Source organism: Mixophyes fleayi, chromosome 5, assembly GCF_038048845.1.
Source record: "Mixophyes fleayi isolate aMixFle1 chromosome 5, aMixFle1.hap1, whole genome shotgun sequence".
Classification (NCBI taxonomy): Eukaryota; Metazoa; Chordata; class Amphibia; order Anura; family Limnodynastidae; genus Mixophyes; species Mixophyes fleayi.
The window spans coordinates 220135947-220155953 of record NC_134406.1 but is presented as its reverse complement, the minus strand read 5'-3'; the positions used below and the strand labels follow the sequence as shown (position 1 = coordinate 220155953).

The 20007-nt window shown below is 40.8% G+C and overlaps 1 protein-coding gene across 1 annotated transcript; it reads left to right on the top strand.

The window, feature by feature from the left end:
• Positions 1-669: 669 nt before the first annotated feature.
• LOC142159524 (DNA-dependent protein kinase catalytic subunit-like) lies at positions 670-12070 on the top strand. The gene is made up of 6 exons (XM_075214419.1): positions 670-1059; positions 1616-1692; positions 1794-1886; positions 10251-10325; positions 11074-11173; positions 11874-12070. Exons 1-6 carry the CDS (start codon positions 843-845, stop codon positions 12068-12070), a joined length of 759 nt encoding a protein of 252 aa, XP_075070520.1. The 5' UTR covers positions 670-842.
• Positions 12071-20007: the final 7937 nt, after the last annotated feature.

Here is a 20007-nt window from a genome sequence, read left to right as displayed (position 1 = left end):
CCGCCTGTGCACCGCTGGAAATATGTACCGCTTGCATCCACAGGAGGCCGACCGACCGGCCCAAACAGTGGTAAGACTGAGCAGCCCGGGGGGGGGGGGCAATGCCCCCCTGCCCAGCCCGCCCCTGCCACTTTGTCACCTGATTTCATGCCCAAAACAGTGTTGGGACAGGCAAAAGACAAGTGTTATATATGTAACTGACCACCCTGTGTTTATTTCCACTATCAAATTGGTGGCCCAATGGCATTTAACCCTTGCACAACTAAAGCTACTTATTCAAAATGTTATAATATGGTGACTTTGCCCCCTGATTTAAGCCCAAACCCTTGTTGGGTCAAGGTAAATACTATTACAGCCTGTGTAAGGGACACCCTTTAGTGTCCATCTGATGTGAAATCAGTGATCCAACTTGATTTAATCCTTTAAAAATAAGTTTTCCTGAATAAGAAGCTGGAAAGTGAATAAGATGTTGACTTCAGCCTGGTCATGTGTAGTATATATGTTCCAGCCTATGCAAATCCCTGAAACAGCCCCTGACAGTCCCATTTTTTTCAATTCAGACATTTTGGAGACAAAGTAAGACAGACTCAAAATCGGGACCTATAGACATTTGGGTCCAACAGAGGTACTGTCTACCATAAAGCAGCCATCTGGACAGGTATAGATACATTCTTCATTCGGACAATATTAATACTTAGACTCACTGTCCCTTTTAAAGGAGTTTCCAGGCATGTTCCAGCGGCCGCCTCCCTCTCCCTGCCCCGTGATTGGTGGGCTGGCAGCGCCGTCCCATCAGTATATCGCTCTCCCGCTCCTTCTGTCAGACCTGGGCTGCTGCTGACATGTTGCAGTCAAGTTCTAGTGGTTCCCAGGCTGATGGAGGCGGAGGAGATCCCCCGGCTCCGGCTGAATCAGCTGGCGGTGTTTTGGGTAGTCTGCACCAGCTGCACCGCCTGCTTGGCTCCCGGGATCCTGGGCTGTCTTGTGAGGCGGCTTTCGGCCTCCTGCGCAGCCTAGGAGAGGAGTGTGTGGTGACCACGCAAGGAAGCAGTGTGCAAGGTGTGTGTGATACAGAGCCTGGGTCTGGATACATTACTATAGTTTATTAGCGATCTTCCAGTACGTGCACAGTTATTGGATCAATAATCAGGCAGGGAGGAAATCCCATTTCATTTTTATTTTGGGATGTTTGTTAAGGAAGTTTTACACACGTTAAATAAACATGGATATGGCTACAAAACTTGAGCCTGTAACCAGGACGAAGCATACTGGAGGATGTCCTGTATGAGCCTGTGTCACTACCCATACTCTGCTGACTTATTTAACAGTTAAATGCTGCTTATAATCTAGTAGCAACAAAGGCACATACAGGTAAAACAGTATTGCATGCTGTAAAATAAAATGACTTTTAAATTGTGCCATTATATATGAAATGCTAAAAAGTAGTATTTCTCTTACAGTTTTTGAAATAAAAGCTACATATTAGGATATTGAGAAGACTCTGGATTTAATGTCATTTATCATAGGTCCTTATTGCTATATATAATGTAATGTTATTGAGGTTTCATCATGGCCACCAAGCTCTGTACCAAATACCTATCCTGTTTTCATTTAGATTTGAATACATCCTTGGTTTTCTCTAAAGAGTATGGCTTGCTTGTGTTTATCCACAAGTCCCTCAACATTGAAGAAGTAAGTCACTTTAAAACAAGCCACCTTGATTTGTTTTTAAAGAACACTATTTGTACATTTACCCTGGTTTTCTAATGTATCTTAACTTGTTCCGTCTTTAGTTTCGAGATTGTCGGGAAGAAGCACTTAAATTCCTAAGTACTTTTCTTGAGAAAATAGACAAACATGTCCAGCCTTATGCTTTAGACATTAAGGTAAGATTTAATCCTTTTAAGGTAATTATAAACAAACTTGGTAGTGCCATGTTCTCCCTCCTCCATGGGTGCTAAAGTCAGTGTATAGCTTTCTTATGACTTCACTGTGCCTTTATTTTATTTAATAATTCAAAATAACACTTGGGCGTTCTTCTTTTTTTATTTTGCTAAGATGTAAATTATCTATGCATTCACACTCTAGGCAGGTGTGCACTTAGGGGGGTCCGGTTGCCCAGATCTAACCCTGCTCTCTCCACTTGAATCGCATGATTGGTACACAGTTCTACAACTTATAATAATGTATCTCTTGCCCATCTGCCATCTTGCTGCCGCTCATTCCCTGATCTTTGTTGGCAGTAATGTGGGGGTGTGGCATAGATGTCAATGAAAGTTGGTATAGTAGTGCTGATCTCGGCTGGTACAGTCCGCTCATCTGCGTCACAGAGCAGGGTATGGATGCAGCACCGTGTAGATAGGGACAACCTCACTGGCATCAAGAGGGTACTGACACTTCAGCAAGCACTGGGTGGGGGGGGGTGTGAGGTGAGCTGAGCTGGACACTTGCTTGTTATAATCATCCTCCTCTTTTAATGAACACATACAGCATTGTATGTTGCTGTTGAGTATTATTTTCAGTTGGGTGCCCACCACACTGCAATAAATGAGTTCACCTGTATTAATGAAAAGTGTTAACTAGGTATGGTTATTAAATGTAGTATAAATGGTGTGAATTGTTATTCAATAAGTTTCTAATTTCCATTTGATGGAAATTGTTAACTGGGTATCAAAATGTGCCCAGCTGTTTACTGGGCATAGAATGTAAGGGGGTTAATTAAGGCTGCACAAATATCGATGTATGAATGAAGAGAAGGAACTGATGGACAACTTAAATAGAGGCTTGGAAGGAAAGGATTGCATATCTTTAAGCTGAAGAAGAAAAAATATCAACAGTACTCAGTTGAGAATAAGTGCCGTTTTTTTAAGCATAACGTATGTTCTTTTGTATATCCCTGACGCTCTCCTGCTTATGGTGGAGGGAAGGGCTGGAGCAATTTCGTGGTGACTAATAGTATGGCGTCCCCCCAAAGAATCTGGTAACTGCTCTAAGCTATGACAGTCTAGACTGGTGACACCATAACATGTAGTGTGCAGTTTCCTTGTCGTAATGTCACACAGCCCCAGCCCCCCTTTGGGGAAAAGAAACAGCCTTGTGCAGAAAACACTAGGGCTCCTCCCAACACCTCTGCTGGTGGGTGTTGGGGTAATAAAGAGTTAAATATTCTAAGTAGAGGCAACAGCGTGCCATGAATAAAAAAAACACCATGAAATTTTTTTTTCTAAAAAAAATACCAAAAACACTGTGCAGCACATATACCTCCCAATTTTGGGGTAGGCGGCATCGGGAAGGGGCTCGGTCACGTCAAGAAGGCGTGGCCTCGCCACAATGGGGGGCCATGCATAGCACATTTGATAGACTGCTTCGTTCTCTCCACCTCTCCCCTCCAAACACCTTTATGGCCATGCGTATGGCACCTATTCACACTGTTCTGCAATGCAGAGCTGGAGTGAAGAGAATACTTCCCAACGTTCGCACCTGCGGGACAAAGCTGTCCTGATCGAGATGACGAGACTGAGCTCTGTCGGGATGATTAGGAGGCATAAGCACACTCATTTATCAGTTATCTAAATCCAGGAGGATCCCTTTCAATTTTAAAGCTTCTAATCCAGTAGAATTTAAAATAAAACAAAAAAAATTGAACAATGCAGACTTACTCAAGGAGCTTCAATGTGTTACTGACATCCCTCTTTGCTTGTCAGTAATAATGAAAAGTGGCTTTGTTTTACTGAACTCTTATTTTACAATCGCTTAAAATTGTAATCAATACAAGAGTAACCGCTATCTGCTCTCCCTGATGTGTGAGTGAATATTTGCAGCCAATAGGAAGAGAGGGGTCTTACCCTTTCCTTTAAATCTAATATATACAAAAACAGTTCCAAGTTGCAACAAATAGTTAAATAACTTGAAAAGTAAAATACCGTATATACTCGTGTATAAGCAGAGTTTTACAGCACATTTATTATGCTGAACCCCCCTTCCCCCCCTCGGCTTATACACGAGTGAACTTACCTGTTCTCCGGTCCCTCAGCTCTTAAGTTCCGCAGTGGAACGCATGTGCGTTCCACAGACAGGAAGTGAAAGTCTGAAGATATCTCTCTTTCCTCGACTGCTATATTGGCGGCTTTTATGTCTTGGGGGGTGAGTTCGGAGCCAAACTCTGCTTCTTCTCTTTGGGGACACCCTGCTGATGATCGCTTTTTGTGTAGTGTCTTCTTAAGGGTCTTCAATACACCAGGGTAACCGGAATTTCCAGCTTGTTATGGCCAACTGTAAGTAAAATCAATCTCTCTGTCAAAGAGATTTTGTGTACCTGTTCTCGTGTTGAGCCATGTTTCTACTTAATTTCAAGACATTTATAAACACTCATCACATGTAATAAACATCCATGAAAAACACAAATATCTGTCCATGCCAAGATTCAAAGGTCACAAGACAATTCATCAAGAATGACCCATCTCTCTCCTCCACACAGGATTATCACTTACTGATGGTCTCTTATTAGTTTACAAACAGAGATTTAATAAAAAAAAATAGTGCATTTATCTAATGCATTGAAGCCACCACCCAATATTTTTATTTTTGAAATTTACCAGTAGCTGCTGCATTTCCCACCCTAGGCTTATACTCGAGTCAATAAGTTTTCCCAGTTTTTTTGTGGTAAAATTAGGTTGGTCGGCTTATACTCGAGTATATACGGTAATCCTATTATTCAACTTCCCATGATGTTGTAATAGATGTCACAATAAGCAGATGTTTAGTAAACAGTATGTGATGTTCAAGTGTACTATAATAATGTAGCAAAATCAGGTTCAATGGTAATGTAAATAGCAATTAAACATATTGAACACATTTATTCAAGTTTTAAAACAATTTGCATGAATATAGCTATGAATCTTGACATTGTTTATACATAATGTAAGATAAAAATAGAAACAAGTATGTATATCTCTGGATACTTTATAAAACTCAAATACACTATTCAGTGTAAGTGCTGTTTTGGAGTACATATGTTAATCTCTTGCCCATTCCGAAGTGGCAGGATTGAAAAACCTCTTTAAAATCTCCAGATAACAAACTGGTGGAGTGCTACTGATTTGGAACAATCGTGGTCCTGTTTGTTATATCTTAAAGCTGAAGCTTTGGTCCATATGCATATCCGTATGACCTTTACAAATCCAGTTACTAGTATATCAAGCAGCAGAGGATTAGTCTGAAATGAACATCAATATTAAGGCATGTCACAGTCACACATTCATAAATTGAAAGAAAAATAAGGCACGTAGCAGTCACCAGTGTCTCCCGGGGGATATGTACTATTACAGAAATAGAAACCTTATATATTGTCACCTAGCCAGGTATTGTTTTGGACATTAGTCTTAATAGGTAGGTTTGTGTCAGGATTCCTAGCATGATCTCCAGAGAGATGATTATGTAAAAGTAAAGTGTCTTAGGCAGGAGAATGGTGCAGTAAATGATAATAGTAATACAGTTGAAAGCAGCAGATACAACAGCAGGACTGGCAATATAGCTGAATAACTCAGGAAATCACAATTGGTAAAACAGTTCGCAGAGGTAGTACTGAGGAGCTGGATAGCAGACCTGGCTCAGAGGCTGGAGAATCAGAGAAGGTTGACGACACAAGGTGTACCACGGTGTCAGGATACCTGGTAGAGTCAGGAAGGACTGGATAACCATAGATGGCAGAATACCTGGTTAACTCGGGAGGCACGAGGTACCTGATGAACCATGGTAGACAGGAGTCGAGGTCTTGCCAGGAGGCACAATGCACTTGACCAATCCGTGAGTGTCAGGATAGAGTAGGGTCAAAAGCCAGGAGAGCAACGAAGGTACCAAGGAATGAGCTGGAGCATAGTCAAAAACGGGGTCTGGGTCAGACATAAGCAGTGTAGCCAAGAGACAAGCAGGGGTCAATACCAGGAAGTCAGACTGGAACAGGAAACTCTGGAGAATCAGCAACAGCAGGTAAGACAACAATGAACTGCCACAGATTACTGGGAGAAGCAGTCTTATAAACGCAGTGAACTGATTAGGGAATGAGGTAGAGGGGGGTACTACAGGCCAGGTTCACATAAAGGCAAAGTTCCAGCATAGTTCTTAGCAGACATGAGCTGTCGTAAGCAAGCAACATCCTCATGGAAGATACTGCAGTGCGGCCAGACGCAGATCGTGACAGTTTGCTACTTATTTTCCCCACCTTTTTGTATGTTCTAGGTTTGGAATAGGTTAGGAGAATTTGAGTCAGTTTATTATCTTTTTGGAGAATGGGTCAATGTTTATTGATTATTTATTCCATAGCCCTTGAGTTGCTGGATGATAAAAGTGATATCTTCCTAACTACCTATTATCCTTTGTAAAGTATGGTATGAAATAAAGGGCCTGAGTCATTAAGGAGAGCAAAGCATTAAAAAGGAGTAACTTTGAACCTGGGCAAAACCATGTTGCATTTGAGGGGAGGTAAATTTAAAATGTATGTACAGATTTATAAATCGGGTAGGGAATGTCCCAGATCAACTTTCAATTTCAATGTAAGAATAATGCTATCAAGTATCTGTGGGCTAAATGAAAAAAACATCCAGCATTTAACTTATGTGCAAAATAATAAACTAATTTGCACCCCTTGCATTGTAACATGGTTTGTCCAGGAGAACATTTACTCCTTTTTTTGCCTTGCTTTCCTTAATGACTCGAGCCCAAAAAGTTTCAAGTCTTTGCATTGGGATCTTCTACTGACTGGCTCAATTTAAGGAATTAGTATTGGGTCGGCCAGCCGACGGCCGGCAGCAGTACTGGGTCGGCCAGCCGACGGCCGGCAGCAGTACTGGGTTGGCCAGCCGACGGCCAACCGTATTTTAGGGTTTGGGATATTGTCGTCTTTCAAACCCTGTCTATATTATAGTGTCTGCCTTATAAATGTCGATCATGTAACTGTTAAGCATATGCATCACACCTATGTGATTCACATAGCTTAAATCTCCCATTACTATTCTCTGAATTAAACCAGGTAGAAGGAGATATTAACTTTAAATATTATGTTTTGACAGAGCTAATAGGGTGGCACCCATATAATTAACAAGCATTGTTATGAGTTTCCTTTATACAATCACACAATGAGTTATATTGCTACTCCGTTTATAATATATCTCACAGTATAAAACACTTATGAGAAAATCTGAGAGAAATAGATGACCACTCTTCTTATAACATGTTTATTATTGTGTCATTTTCAGGAGAAAATGGGGGTAAATAGACATCTGTTTAATACGGTGAAGTTGTTTTAAATGCACAAAATTTCACTGCTGTATTATACATTTAAAGTGCAGTGTATAGTCATGAAACTATTTAACAGTCCTGTTTTTACACTTCTCCTGTAAGTTCTGTCCTTTTGCCAGAGGTCAGATGTAACACCTAAAATTAGTGACAATGGCTTTTTGGTTATCACCAATAGGTTATTGGACCTAGTTTAGGCATATCATCATCATCATCATCATTTATTTATATAGCGCCAGCAAATCCGTAGCGCTTTGCAATTGGGAACAAACATTAATAAAACAATACTGGGTAATACATACAGACAGAGAGGCAAGAGAACCCTGCTCACAAGCTTACAATCTATGGGATATGGCATATTTGCTTAAACTGTCACGGAAGGCCACTAGGTACCTGTTTTGGCAAATTCTGGTTCAGAGTTTCCTGTTCTATCCTTCTTTTCATCATTTTGTTGTAGATAGAAGTAGTACTCCATTGACTGCCAGCATTAATTCTGCCTTGCTGTCCTTGGGATTCCAAGCTACCTCTCGTTACCCATACTCTGTCTTCTCCCCAGAAAATTTTGCAAGCTAGGTGGGGGCAGTGTAATACTTTGTAGTTCTAATAATTAAATAAATAAAAATGGAGATTATTGCCAACATTTATATTTTTTATAAAGAGTCTTGATGTTATTGCCCACTTGCTGGCTGGACTGGACACATGTTTATAAAGACTGGCAGATATTGCCCACACTTACTTATAAAGACTATAGATGTTATTGCTGGTTGGCTGTACTTCTATCTTTTTTTTTTTTTTTTATTTTTAGAATAAATAAGTTTTTTTTATGCTTGGCTGCCGAGCCTCTGACTGCCAGGACTGCACTGACCTATGGCATGCTGGCATATTATAATATTACTCCGTCAGACTCCAAGAGCCGGGTGGAGCACCCAGGAAATAGGTCCTGGTGAGCACACTGCACACTGTTGGCCAGTGGTTTACTTAGTCATGGTAGTGGAGAGATTCTGCTGAACAGATATTCGGGTAAACCAAGAGTACATCCGTGAATACATTTTTAAGATACCCAGGTGAATATTGTTATTGTCCAAAGGGCCTTTCCTTTCATCATCATCATCATCATTTATATAGCGCCACTAATTCTGCAGCGCTGTACTAACTCACATCAGGCCCTACCCCATTGGAGCTTACAGTCTAAATTCCCTAATATAGACACACACTCACAGACAGGAGAGACTGGGGTAAATTTTTGATAGCAGCCAATTAACCTACCAGTATGTTTTTGGAGTGTGGGAGGAAACCGGAGCACCCGGAGGAAACCCACGCAAACACAGGGAGAACATACAAACTCCACACAAATAAGGCCAAGGTTGGGAATCAAACTCATGACCCCAGTGCTGTGAGGCAGAAGTGCTAACCACTACGCCACTGTGCTGCCTTTCCTCCCTATATGAAAGCTTTGGGACATTTCGGAGTAGTTTGACTGAGAAAAGTTTTTTTTTATTAACTTGTTAAATCCTTATTTCCAAAGCCAACATGGGGCACCAACCCAGAATGTCCATTTTGGGACTTCTTCTCTGTAATGGTTTACCTCCTCATGTTTTCTGTTCCCAGATGTATTGCCTATTTTCCCTTTGCTTTATGTAACTGTTACCGGCCTGGCGATGGGAGGGGCAGAGCTAACCACGGAAGGAGTTCTATACTTGGTGTCCTACCTTCAGTTACGTTTGTTGCCCCCATGGTATTCTGGACAATAGGATTTAACATTATGTTAATAAATTCACCTTTTTTTATGACTACAGCAATGGTATAAAATGACTAAAATGGTCTTCTGCATGTGTTAATGGCACTGCTGGTGTAATTCACCTAAATGAGGGATGGTATATCCTCAGAAGCAGCAATGTAGTCATCTGTAATTTATTTTTTTAAGTGGAGCAAGATAATACTGCATGAATCGATGCTAGAAAAAGTTCTCAAATGATTCCTGGATCATGACTGTGGTGTCAGCGTCATGCAGGGACCTCACAGTCACTCTAATAACACACTTGTGGGATGAGGTTAAACTTGTATTTCAGAACGGAAGCTGAATTGAAACAACATTGGGAATATTGGCATTGGTCAGCATTCATGTGCTCTACTTCTGACACATTATTTAGTCCATGTCAAATTCAGACTTTTCTGAGGGCAAATATGGCATCAACTTGCCATTAGGTAGATGTGCCTAATAAACAATCTACTAAGGGGGTATGTACATGGCAGAAACACAGTCCCAATAAACAAGTTTTCCACAGCCAGCTTTTCCACCGAGGACCTTCAATGCAATTTATAGACCTCTTGACACCCTCTTGTTGTTGAGGCAGACTGTCACAGGGATCTTGTGTCCTGATACTGCAGGTTGAGAGTGCTTACTTAGCGTGTGTGGTGGTTATATAGCCTGGCAGACCAAACTCTAGAAATGGCCTAGTGAGCAGTGCTCCCTACAACTGCTCACTCCAAGGCACCCTTTCTTTTGAGAATCCCCAAAGGCTGGTTATACCAAAATGACACCAATACAAAACGGATACATTGGAGCTTATATACAATTTTACACCCTTTTAATCCCATTTTCCTCCAATGTTTTCACAGTATCCTTTGACTGTAGTTGCATACCCGCAAATGAGGACCTGGAGGCTCTAATGGACCACCATAAACAGTGTTAGGAGATTTATTTTTGCATTGGTGCTTGTGACATACATTCAGGGTATTGGCCAGTAAATGCAGTTCACATTACTACATAACCGTGCGTTTTATAGGTTTAAAAGATGTTTGGAATTAAAAGTACTTGTATGGCACCATCCCAAAAATTTGCAATGGATTTAGGAAGTTTAGTTGGGCTAAATGTACTGATTTCACAACAATTAACAAATGTTTTTGTTGCCAGTTAATATAAACTTATCTTCAATTTGGATTTTGTTTTCCACCAGAACATCTGTGTCATCGTGTACACAAAAGAAAAATATGCAAAATGTAAAGTAGCTGCTTTAGATCTTCTGATAAAGGTAAGTTAGGTCCTATTTATTATAAAGTGTTTACTTTTAAATTAAAGATCATTATTGTAATTTAAAGTATTGTTCCAGTCTGTTATGTTTAGAAACCTGTGGTTTGTGTGTATATATAGTGGAAATTAATGGTATACATTCTATTGCTTCTTGCCATCATTATGGTGAGCATCTTGACTAAACATTTGGTCATGAATGGAACGCTCTCTTCTGCATGAATCTGTAGCCAAGAGCTTGCTCGTGCTTGGATTTCTTACAATAACACACACTGCAATGAAAAATAGCATACTGCAGTCCATAGCTCTTCAACAGCGCTATATGGAGACATCTAGGCTTCTGCTTTTATGGATATTTCCAGGTGGGGGGGGGACCCTTTCTATTTGTGATGCATATATGATTAAGGAGGTTAAAGGTTAATTTATTATTCAAAGGGAATTTGGTTACAAATACATTGAAATATGTGGATACCATTGACATATGAAGAGGGCAATGTTTCTGCTATAGCTATTTACTATTTTACTATTAAAATTGTTAACAAAGAAATGTCCCTTAAATTTCCATGATAGCCGGGGTTCCAAAAGAGTTTTGGAGGGCCTCCAGTTGGACGGCCATGTGTTTATACTGGGTCATCACACTTTGCCAGTTAGCATGCATTATTTAATTATAGCTTACAATGGCTTATATTTTTCGATTGATGTGCAGGACTCTAAAACAGAGATACATGTATACTCGTTTTTTTTCCTTTCAGCTTTTGAAGAAATCGAACAGTCTTGAAGAATTTAAAATTTATGATATTTTCGTAAAATTTTATGGGGAAATCGGTATTAAAAGCAAATTATCAGACACAGGTAAAAATATGTGACAAGAACTGTCAGTGTTCTCTGTTGACAACCATGCATAAGCATTGTGACATGGTCTCTATCAGTGTATCCTTGGCTGGTACAGTATTCTGACAGACAGGTGCTGCTTCTTTCTTATAGATAGTCATTTATTATTTAATTGCTTTCACTTCTTTTTTTACAAGCTACTTCCCTTTCTCCCCCCAGATACTGTACTTGACTTATATTTTTTGCATTTATATTGGTTATTTTTTATTTGGACAGTTATAACAAAAATACCATCTACTCCACCATTAGTCACCTGATCTTTTTCCAGCCAAAAGTGATTGTTACTAATATAGCCACCTCAAACTGCTTTTTGAATTCAAGATTCTGCTTTATCAATATGGGAAATATAAATGTTATATTTGTAAACTGCAGTTCCTTTCTGTGTTTGTGTATTCGTTGGATGCTTTAGCCTGTTTGGGTGCCATTGTATACTGAAATCCACATATGTCAGCTTGAGAATGTTGCACTGACTATCTTCCAGTGTTATCGTCTGCAGTTATGTACAGGCTCTTAAGGGAAAGGCAGAAAGAACATTAATATTAAATAAAACTGCTGTATTTTCAAGAGTCCCACCTAATTTGTATTTAATTTGACTTTGTTTTGTAAGACATCAATTTCATAGTGTATCTGTTGAAAATATATTACAAACTGTCTTCTGCAGTTCTAGAAAAAGTTTATGACCTTCTCGGCGTTCTGGGAGAAGTACATCCTATGGAAATGGTGGGCAGCTCTGAGAACCTCTTCCGAGCTTATCTACAGGAGTTAAAAATACAGGTACCAGTCTTGGACATTGATATTTATTTACTTATTTTAGCTTGGCTCCGTGGCTTTGCGGAACCTGTGGATTATATTCCTTAAACATTTATTCAGAATCCTCTATATTTTTATAGTCCCATTTTAAGGAAATAATCGCCTCTTCTTTCTCCCCCAACTGGAAAGATTCTATGCAAGTTCCCTTGAGAAAATGTGAAATTGTAGTTACAATCATTATATGCAGTTAAGCATATTTTGGCAGTGAATGTCTGTTGTCAGTAGGGATACTCGCTACCTCATTATAAAATCGTGGGGTTTGGATGAATTATATTTTGAGTACACTTTCGATGCAAGAATCACCAGATGCACAATGTTATTTGTGGGCATATACAAGATGGTGTGCTATGGTGTAATGTTATTACCTGTACAATGTTTACATTTCTTATTTCTCTTATTAAAGGTTCTTATGTAATCGGAGCCACTCGAGCGTTATTTATATTTGCATTTGTGTGTATGTCATTTCATGACAGTTTTCTCATCCTCTGTAGACCACATATTTTTTTCAAACAAGTAACAAATATAGTTCTTGATCCTTCTTGGCATAATCTATTAAAGCATTTTTATATTGCTTCACTATTAAATTAGTCTACTAATGATCTAATGCAGTCTGGTAAACTGTCCTTTGAATACTATGGGCCTGATTCATGTTCAGACGTATGTCCGATTGCATAGCGTCTCTTGTGTGAAATAGCTCTGCACATGCCCAGTGACGGACACTACAGCAATGAGCGCAGGTTCATGCAATTCATGTACGCACGCAGCCAGCACAATTGCCTAGGACTTGAGATGCAGAATGGGGAGGGAAGGAGCGGCTAACATAGGCCATGTACGGTAAGGGTGTTCCAAGGCAAATGAGGGCGACTTAATTCCTGTGTTTGTTGTAATTACGCGTATTCTCACAGCAGTGTTTTATACCCACTACAGAGCAGGTGTAAATGCTGACTGATGGCGATAACTGAATGTCAGTCTTTAATTTAAAAAGTATGCGTACCAGCAGCATCACAGAACAGCTGTATGCAACTAAGATACACTACTAAAATGCCTTGTATGTACTCTATGCAGTATTATGTAATGTAAGAACAACTAAGAAAAATTAGATTTGATCATAAATATTTAAATGATTGTTTTATTTTTTTGCTCAATAAAAGTTTAATACGATCTGATGTGAGCTTCTATTGTACTTACGCGTACACTGCAATGTGTTATGTATGTCTACGTACAGTAAGTACTGATGCAGAACAACTTTCACCCAGATTGAAACTGAAACGTATCTTCAGATGCGCTTAGATCTGAATATGTCTGAGACCGCTCAAGTTGCATGTTCTTTTTAAAAATGCAACTTGTGTGCAAGTTATGTTCTGGCATGAATCAGCCCCTGTATGTTTATACTGTGTTTGTTCAATAATGAGATCTTGATTTTTGGTATGGTAGGTGATGTCTTTAACAGCATGCAACATAACACAATTAACTTTCTTGCGCTTTAGCTCAGTGTAATTTTTGATTTTGTCCCCTTCAAATAGATGTCAGAGGCTGAATTTTTTTTCCCAACACCTTAACTTATTAAATGTTCTCAAATTGTATCTGTCTCTCACTGCCTCTACAAAGATGGCCGTCTGCAATATCTCTCCACTGTCCATTGGTTTTGCACCTGTAGTGCCACAAGCAAGTACTAGAACTCCGTATTCAAAGCCCTTTGTGTATTCTTCTTCAAGGCTATTCCCCTCTATCCCCATTGAGAATATCTCAGTCCATAACAATTATAATGACACATAGCAGCACAGGATCTTCTGAGCTAATCTCTCTATCCCGATCTTCTTCACTCTACTGGCAATATTTTGTTAAGTTAGACTTGTGTGGGGCTTCCAGGTGCTGCTATTCTGCAATCATGTCTTCACATTATTTCCTGGGTATGCAGTTTGATTCTTCAAACTTATTGTATTTGAAATCCAGCCAAATGCATACAATTTGGGTTATTTTTGAACATAGGCACTGTAACATAATCGTAAAAAGGTTTGTTATGTAAGGTTTGCATGTTGCTAAATGATGTGTCCTCCCCCGCCAATTTGAATATATGTTTCTAGATGGCTTCATCCACTAGAGCACCTAAGATGGCAGTGATAGCTGGATGTCTGAGGGGATTATCTGCGCTGTTGGTCAACTTTACAAAATCTGATGATGAAGGTACAGTTATAATCCATCTTTTATTATTTCTGTGTTTCTTTTAGGACCTTTAATCATTACATAAGAACCACACTGTAAAACATCAAATAACAATGTACGGAATTGTGTTAAAAACAAGGTGATCTCCTCTTTACACAGCTCTGACATGCTCCACTATGTTTTCACATTGTGTGCTGATTCCACCATACAGGCTTCAGTACGCGACCATACAGCACGCTGATGCCGCCTAACAGCTAAATTAGACTACTTAGTACTCCTTGTTTAACCTCCCAAACTGGACTGGAGAGTCAAGTGACATGAATATGCACAAGTCCTGGTTTAAGTTACACATTTTGGCAATGATTGTCATGGGAATAAGAGCAAGTTGATTGTAGTGGTGAAAAGGAGATGTGCTATAGGGAGTGGGGTCCAATGCCAGAAAGGCATGACATGGTAAGGGGGGAGCTGTGCACAGGAGGAAGGAAATTATGAGAATGGAATAGTGCAGAGATGACAAGATGTTGTTAGCTGGATCTACTGCTTTGTGAATGGGTTTTGGGACATGCCCGGTGTGTGTGTGTAGTTTTAGAGAAAGAGCTAATGTTTGCAATACAAGTCTCCTTATATGTAACTTTTCTTTAGTATTATGGAAGGCCAAAAATAAGGTTCGTCAAGTTTTGGTAAAATTAAACCGTTTATAATGTATTATGTAGTCTCATATCCTTTCCCTATTCAAAAATTATCTTCCTAGTTATAGCCCATTAAATGTATTTTATGAGACATAAGCATTTACATAAGATATAGATAGAATTGCCATTTTAAATGTCAAAATTAGAATACATTTTCTGGGAAAATAGGCTTATTTTGGTTATCATACACCATATTTTTATAAGGCAAGCTTTGGTTATTGCCACTTCTCCTACTACCGTCATCGTAAAAAGTCTATTTGCTTCCATTTTCCATACTGCCTCTAGTAACGTTCGACCACATTCTATCTATCGTGGTTTAACATTCAACTTGTACGCCAATCATCCACTCCGCTATGATGGATGTCCACTGATTAATTGGTCTGTAGACTCTATTGATAGTATGCAAATTCTTTCACTGTGCTGCTCCCATACTCCACCACCTGAGTTATTTCTGCTACTATAAATTTTCTAATGAGGTAATACAATTCAATAATATCAACATCGTAATATGGTTCCCATTTAACCTGCCAATTTCATCTTTCGTATTACTCCTCGGCGCTCAAATCTGCATCTTCTTGGGATGTATGCCTTCTAGCTAATGAGATTGACACAGAGCTTGGTAGCATTACCCTACTCTCATACATGTGGAAGAACAAATTGATTTAAGATATTTGGCCTCTTGGTTAGCAATACATATTCAACATTTCCATTGTTACGTGTGCTGTGCAGAATGAAAAGCTGTTTAAAATCATTTCAGGCAGTTGGGAGAATTTTGGACATTCTTAGAGCCTTAGTATACATTCTCATTTACCACATATTTTAAAATAGGGTCCTGGACTTGTCAGCTTGATACTGTTTGTGATGCTTTGTCCAAGCCTTCTGATGCTGAGATATTCTTCTTTTGCTCCACCTACTTCTTTTTTTTATTTAGCAATTGCAGGACAGGAGGGTGGGTTATGTTTCATTCCTACTAGTCAGAGCACTAGAAACATATATAATGGCTCCTTTCTTTCTTTTTTAATACGTCTGAGGGACAGCCTCAATGGGTGGGTCTTATTTGCAAAAACTCAAAAACTATAAACTCTGATTAGCAAGTTTCTTTGTTTATTTCATTAAACATGCATATATGTGTATGGCTAGCTCAGTAATGAGTAGACACACCGCATATTTTTAATGCATAACATTTTATATCCAATATTCTATTACAGGGAAAAATAAGGACAATAATAACAAATTGTTAGAACCAAAGAGAAAAACAAGGATGAATGTCTGTTCACAGCATCCTATCTTGAAAGAATAGTTTCACAAGGTCTGAAAAAGGAATACACCCTTCAGATGCTGGCACATTAATACAGAGACAAGAAAATTTTACAGAGCACATGCCACTGCAGCACTGCTGGTCCTCTTGTTCTGGGCAGTGCATTGGCCAAGAGCTGTAAGGCAGTCACGCTCTACGCGGCAGATACCTCTAAGACTGGTACATACCTCAGAACTTTCATATTAGTGGACAGTCAAATGACTCATTATTCATTTAAAGATAGTTACTGTTGGCTGTGATAAAAAGTACTGGCTTGCAGAACAGTGAGCTTCTAGAGGGTGTCCCCTGTAGACTTCCAATTTCGAAGGTGCAGGACAAATCATTTCCTAACACAAACCAGCAACTAACATGAGTGGTGAGATAACAGTTCCTGTGCGGTCAGCATATCTTCAGTGCTACAGCCTGCCACCATATGATTTTTCTGACTGCAGAAGCCTATACAGTGACCACTCATTGATCAGCAAGAGATGACACACTATCCTGAAAAGTTGGAGCCCTGGGAAATGTTATTTCACTTTCATCCAATCTGGGGGACACCATGCTACCATGGGATTGTGTAAGAGGAAGAGGAGTTTGGCACTTAACTAGTTAACTCTGTTATAGTATGCGGTTGACAAACCCCTCCCCTCCGCAACTCCCCTGTAGCCTTCAGATCCTGTTGAGTGCCCAAGGGAGTTAGGCTCACTTATCTAGGCAGTAAGTTTTTTTTTTTTTTTCTTACTTTTAAATGTTTTATTTTACTTTACTTAATTATTTTATTATTAATATTTTACATTTTAATGGAGGTGTGCTCTGTCAGAGCACACTCGTTAGTTGAAGTAGCAGCTGTCAGTTCTGACAGCAGACATATTTTTTTTTTTAACTTTTGTGCTGGCTCCTATACAGTGCTGACAGGCGGCTTATACAAGCCGCTGTCACACTGATCGCTACAGGTTACCGGCGCTGCCACAGAGGCAGAGAACGCCGGTAACCCTCGACGTCGGAGGCTGAAATGATGGACTGTTCCAAGTCCCCTGCTCAGTAAAGGAGGGGGGAAACTTGGTATTCATCCGCAGCGGCCAGGAAAAAAGCGCAGAGGCGATTACTGCTTACAGAGAAGCAGTAAATCACCCTTAACATTGTTACCCTGCTAAAATGGAGCAAATACAGGATGGGAAGAGCTAGGATAATAGAGCTTCCCCACCTGCAAACTAATATTGGACTCTCCCAAGGGGGCCAAAATTTGCCCGGGAAAAGCATCAGCTCATCCTGAGGGATATGCAGATCTGCTGACAGACTTCTCCTGCTCCAGCTTAGCCTTGGAAAGGCTAAGCACCAAAAGCTTTTTTACAATACTTACTATAATAGATAGAGGGGTATTAGAAAAGTTATTCATGCATATATATTAGTAGATAGAATAATAGGTGCATAAATACTTTTGTTTTCACATATAGCCTCTAGAGGGATACAATCTTTTGACTCCTGTCATTGATTAGTTAGTATCTTCTGTCTATTTCTTGTGTGATTGCCTGTAGTACAATTTATTGCTGTACTCCGTTACCTTAAATTGTCTGACAAAGGTAAAGCACCTTGTGCTAAATATTATACTTGCTTCAAGTGTAAAGTTAAATTACCCATTGAACAGCAGGACCCGGGGGCACTTAGTACTGACTGCGGTGGGGCTTCCATGGTAGCGCAGGCACAGGCTAACGCCTTAACTATAACGGAAACACCAGCGTGGGCAGCTGCCCTGACGCAGGATGGATACCACAACTGCTTTCTAAAGCCACAGAAATTCCAGCGGTTGCTGCGGTACTCACTTCAACCTCTGGAACGATGGCCCCCCTTAGTTCATTTGGGACCACGGGGACTACAGAGTTCGTTGTCTCTGGACAAGTGGGAGATCTATCTGCACTACCATCTCAAGCCCCCCTTACGGGAGAACCGGCTTGGTCTACATCATTGGTCAGGGGCCTAGATCTGTTAAATTGTTATTTGGAGGCCCCAGACCGTAGATTTGTTACTCCACGAAGGTACCTGGCTTTATACCCGCTACAGGAAGATGATCTAATCCATTGGGAACAGGTCCCAAGGGTGGATACGCCAGTGGCACGCTTAGCCTGCCATGCCACACTCCCTGTTCCAGGGACCGCCTCCCTGCAGGACTCCACTGACCGTAAGATAGAGGCTTTCTTAAAGTCCATCTACATGGCAGCAGGTACTTTAGTCAGACCCATGTTTTCATCAGCCTTGATTTTCAGAGCTATGGAAACATGGGCTGACCAGTTGGCTACAGCTTTGCAAGATTCTGACTTCCCCCTGGCTCTTCACCAGAAGGAGGCTTCAGGGTATGTGTATGAAGCTGCCCAGAACTCAACTTCCATTTCCTCCTCTGTTTCAGCAACAGCAGTAGCGGCAAGGAGGCCCCTATGGCTGAGGTCCTGGGATGCGGACACTGAATCTAAGAAGTCCTTAGAGCCTCTCCCTTATCCCAGGGAAGTGTTATTTGGGTCGGAATTGGACAGCATAATCCCAGGCCACAGGAGGCAAAAGTACCTTCTTACCAGTCAATGTCCCAAAGCCTAGGACACCCAGGTTTGGCTCATTTAGACAGCCCTTTCGAGGGGGCCCATCTGGTAGGAGCCAGACACACAGGTCCAGACCATCTGGCACCAGAGGACACTCACACCGAGGTATGTTTTCCTCCTCCTCCACAAGTCGTCCCTCTTCTAAGCTCCCAGATAAACCGGCGGGAGTGGGGGGGATGTCTGCTTCTGTTCAGAGATCAGTGGGCAGAGTCCTCTGAGGACAGTTGGATTTGCGGGATCATGACAAGAGGTTACATAATAGACCTAGTGGGCCCAGTCCCTCGTCTTTTTTAGCAACCAGCTTGCCCCACGACCCACAAAGAAGACAGGCAATGCTTCTCTGTGTTGCCTCTCTTCTTTCTGCATGAGTTATCTGGAAAGTTCCGGAAGACAAAAAGAGACACGGGTTGTACGCCAACCTCTTTTTCTTCCAAAAGCCGGATGGCTTCTTCCGCCCCATCTTGGAACAGTTGAACTTTCACCTGCAGGTGGTCAGATTTGGAATGGAATCCCTGAGGTCAGTTATCAACGGACTGGAAGCAAACCGGTTCATTGCGTCGATAGACACCAAACACTCTAGGATCTTCTCATTACCAGTTTACGGCTATCCCATTTGGCCTTGCAGTAGCACCAAGGGTGGTTCAAAAATGATGGCGGTAATGGCGGCTTATCTTTATTCCAGAGGTGTGCAGTTAATGCCCTACCTGGATGATTTACTAATCAAGGCTGCTTCGGCTCACCTGTTCGATCAACATCTTCAGCTCACCATCAGGATCCTGGAGAGGCATGGGTGGCACATAAATCGCCTCAAATCCCAGTTAATCCCTTGCCAGAGAATGAGTATTTTCTGGGACTGATAATGGATACCAACAATCAGAAAGTATTCCTTCCAGAGGACAAAATATGATCCCTGTGGAACTCTGGCATTCGAGTTTTGTCCTGCCGCAGACCGCCGGTCCTTTATGCGCCTAATTGGAAAGATGGCGTCGACCTTCAAGACTCTCCCTTATGGTCGAATCCACTCTCGTTGCTTCCAATGGGACTTCCTAAAAAAAAAAAAAAAAGTCTGGATCCCATCAGAAGTTAGAACATCAATTGATTCGCTTGTCATCGGAAGCGGGACAATCCCTTAGATGGTGGATAGCCCGGGACAACTTGCTAGTCGGCAGGTCCTTTGACCCATGGTCTTGGATCTTCGTATCCACAGACGCTAGCCTTCGGGGGTGGGGCGCTGTGGCCCTTCATTGG

Excerpts from the sequence above, each read along its gene's own strand:
- LOC142159524 (XM_075214419.1), top strand. The coding sequence starts at position 843 with ATGTTGCAGTCAAGTTCTAGTGGTTCCCAGGCTGATGGAGGCGGAGGA. Across the intron at positions 1,060-1,615 it reads GCAAGGAAGCAGTGTGCAAG|ATTTGAATACATCCTTGGTT; the intron begins GTGTGTGTGATA and ends GTTTTCATTTAG. Across the intron at positions 1,887-10,250 it reads CTTATGCTTTAGACATTAAG|AACATCTGTGTCATCGTGTA; the intron begins GTAAGATTTAAT and ends GTTTTCCACCAG.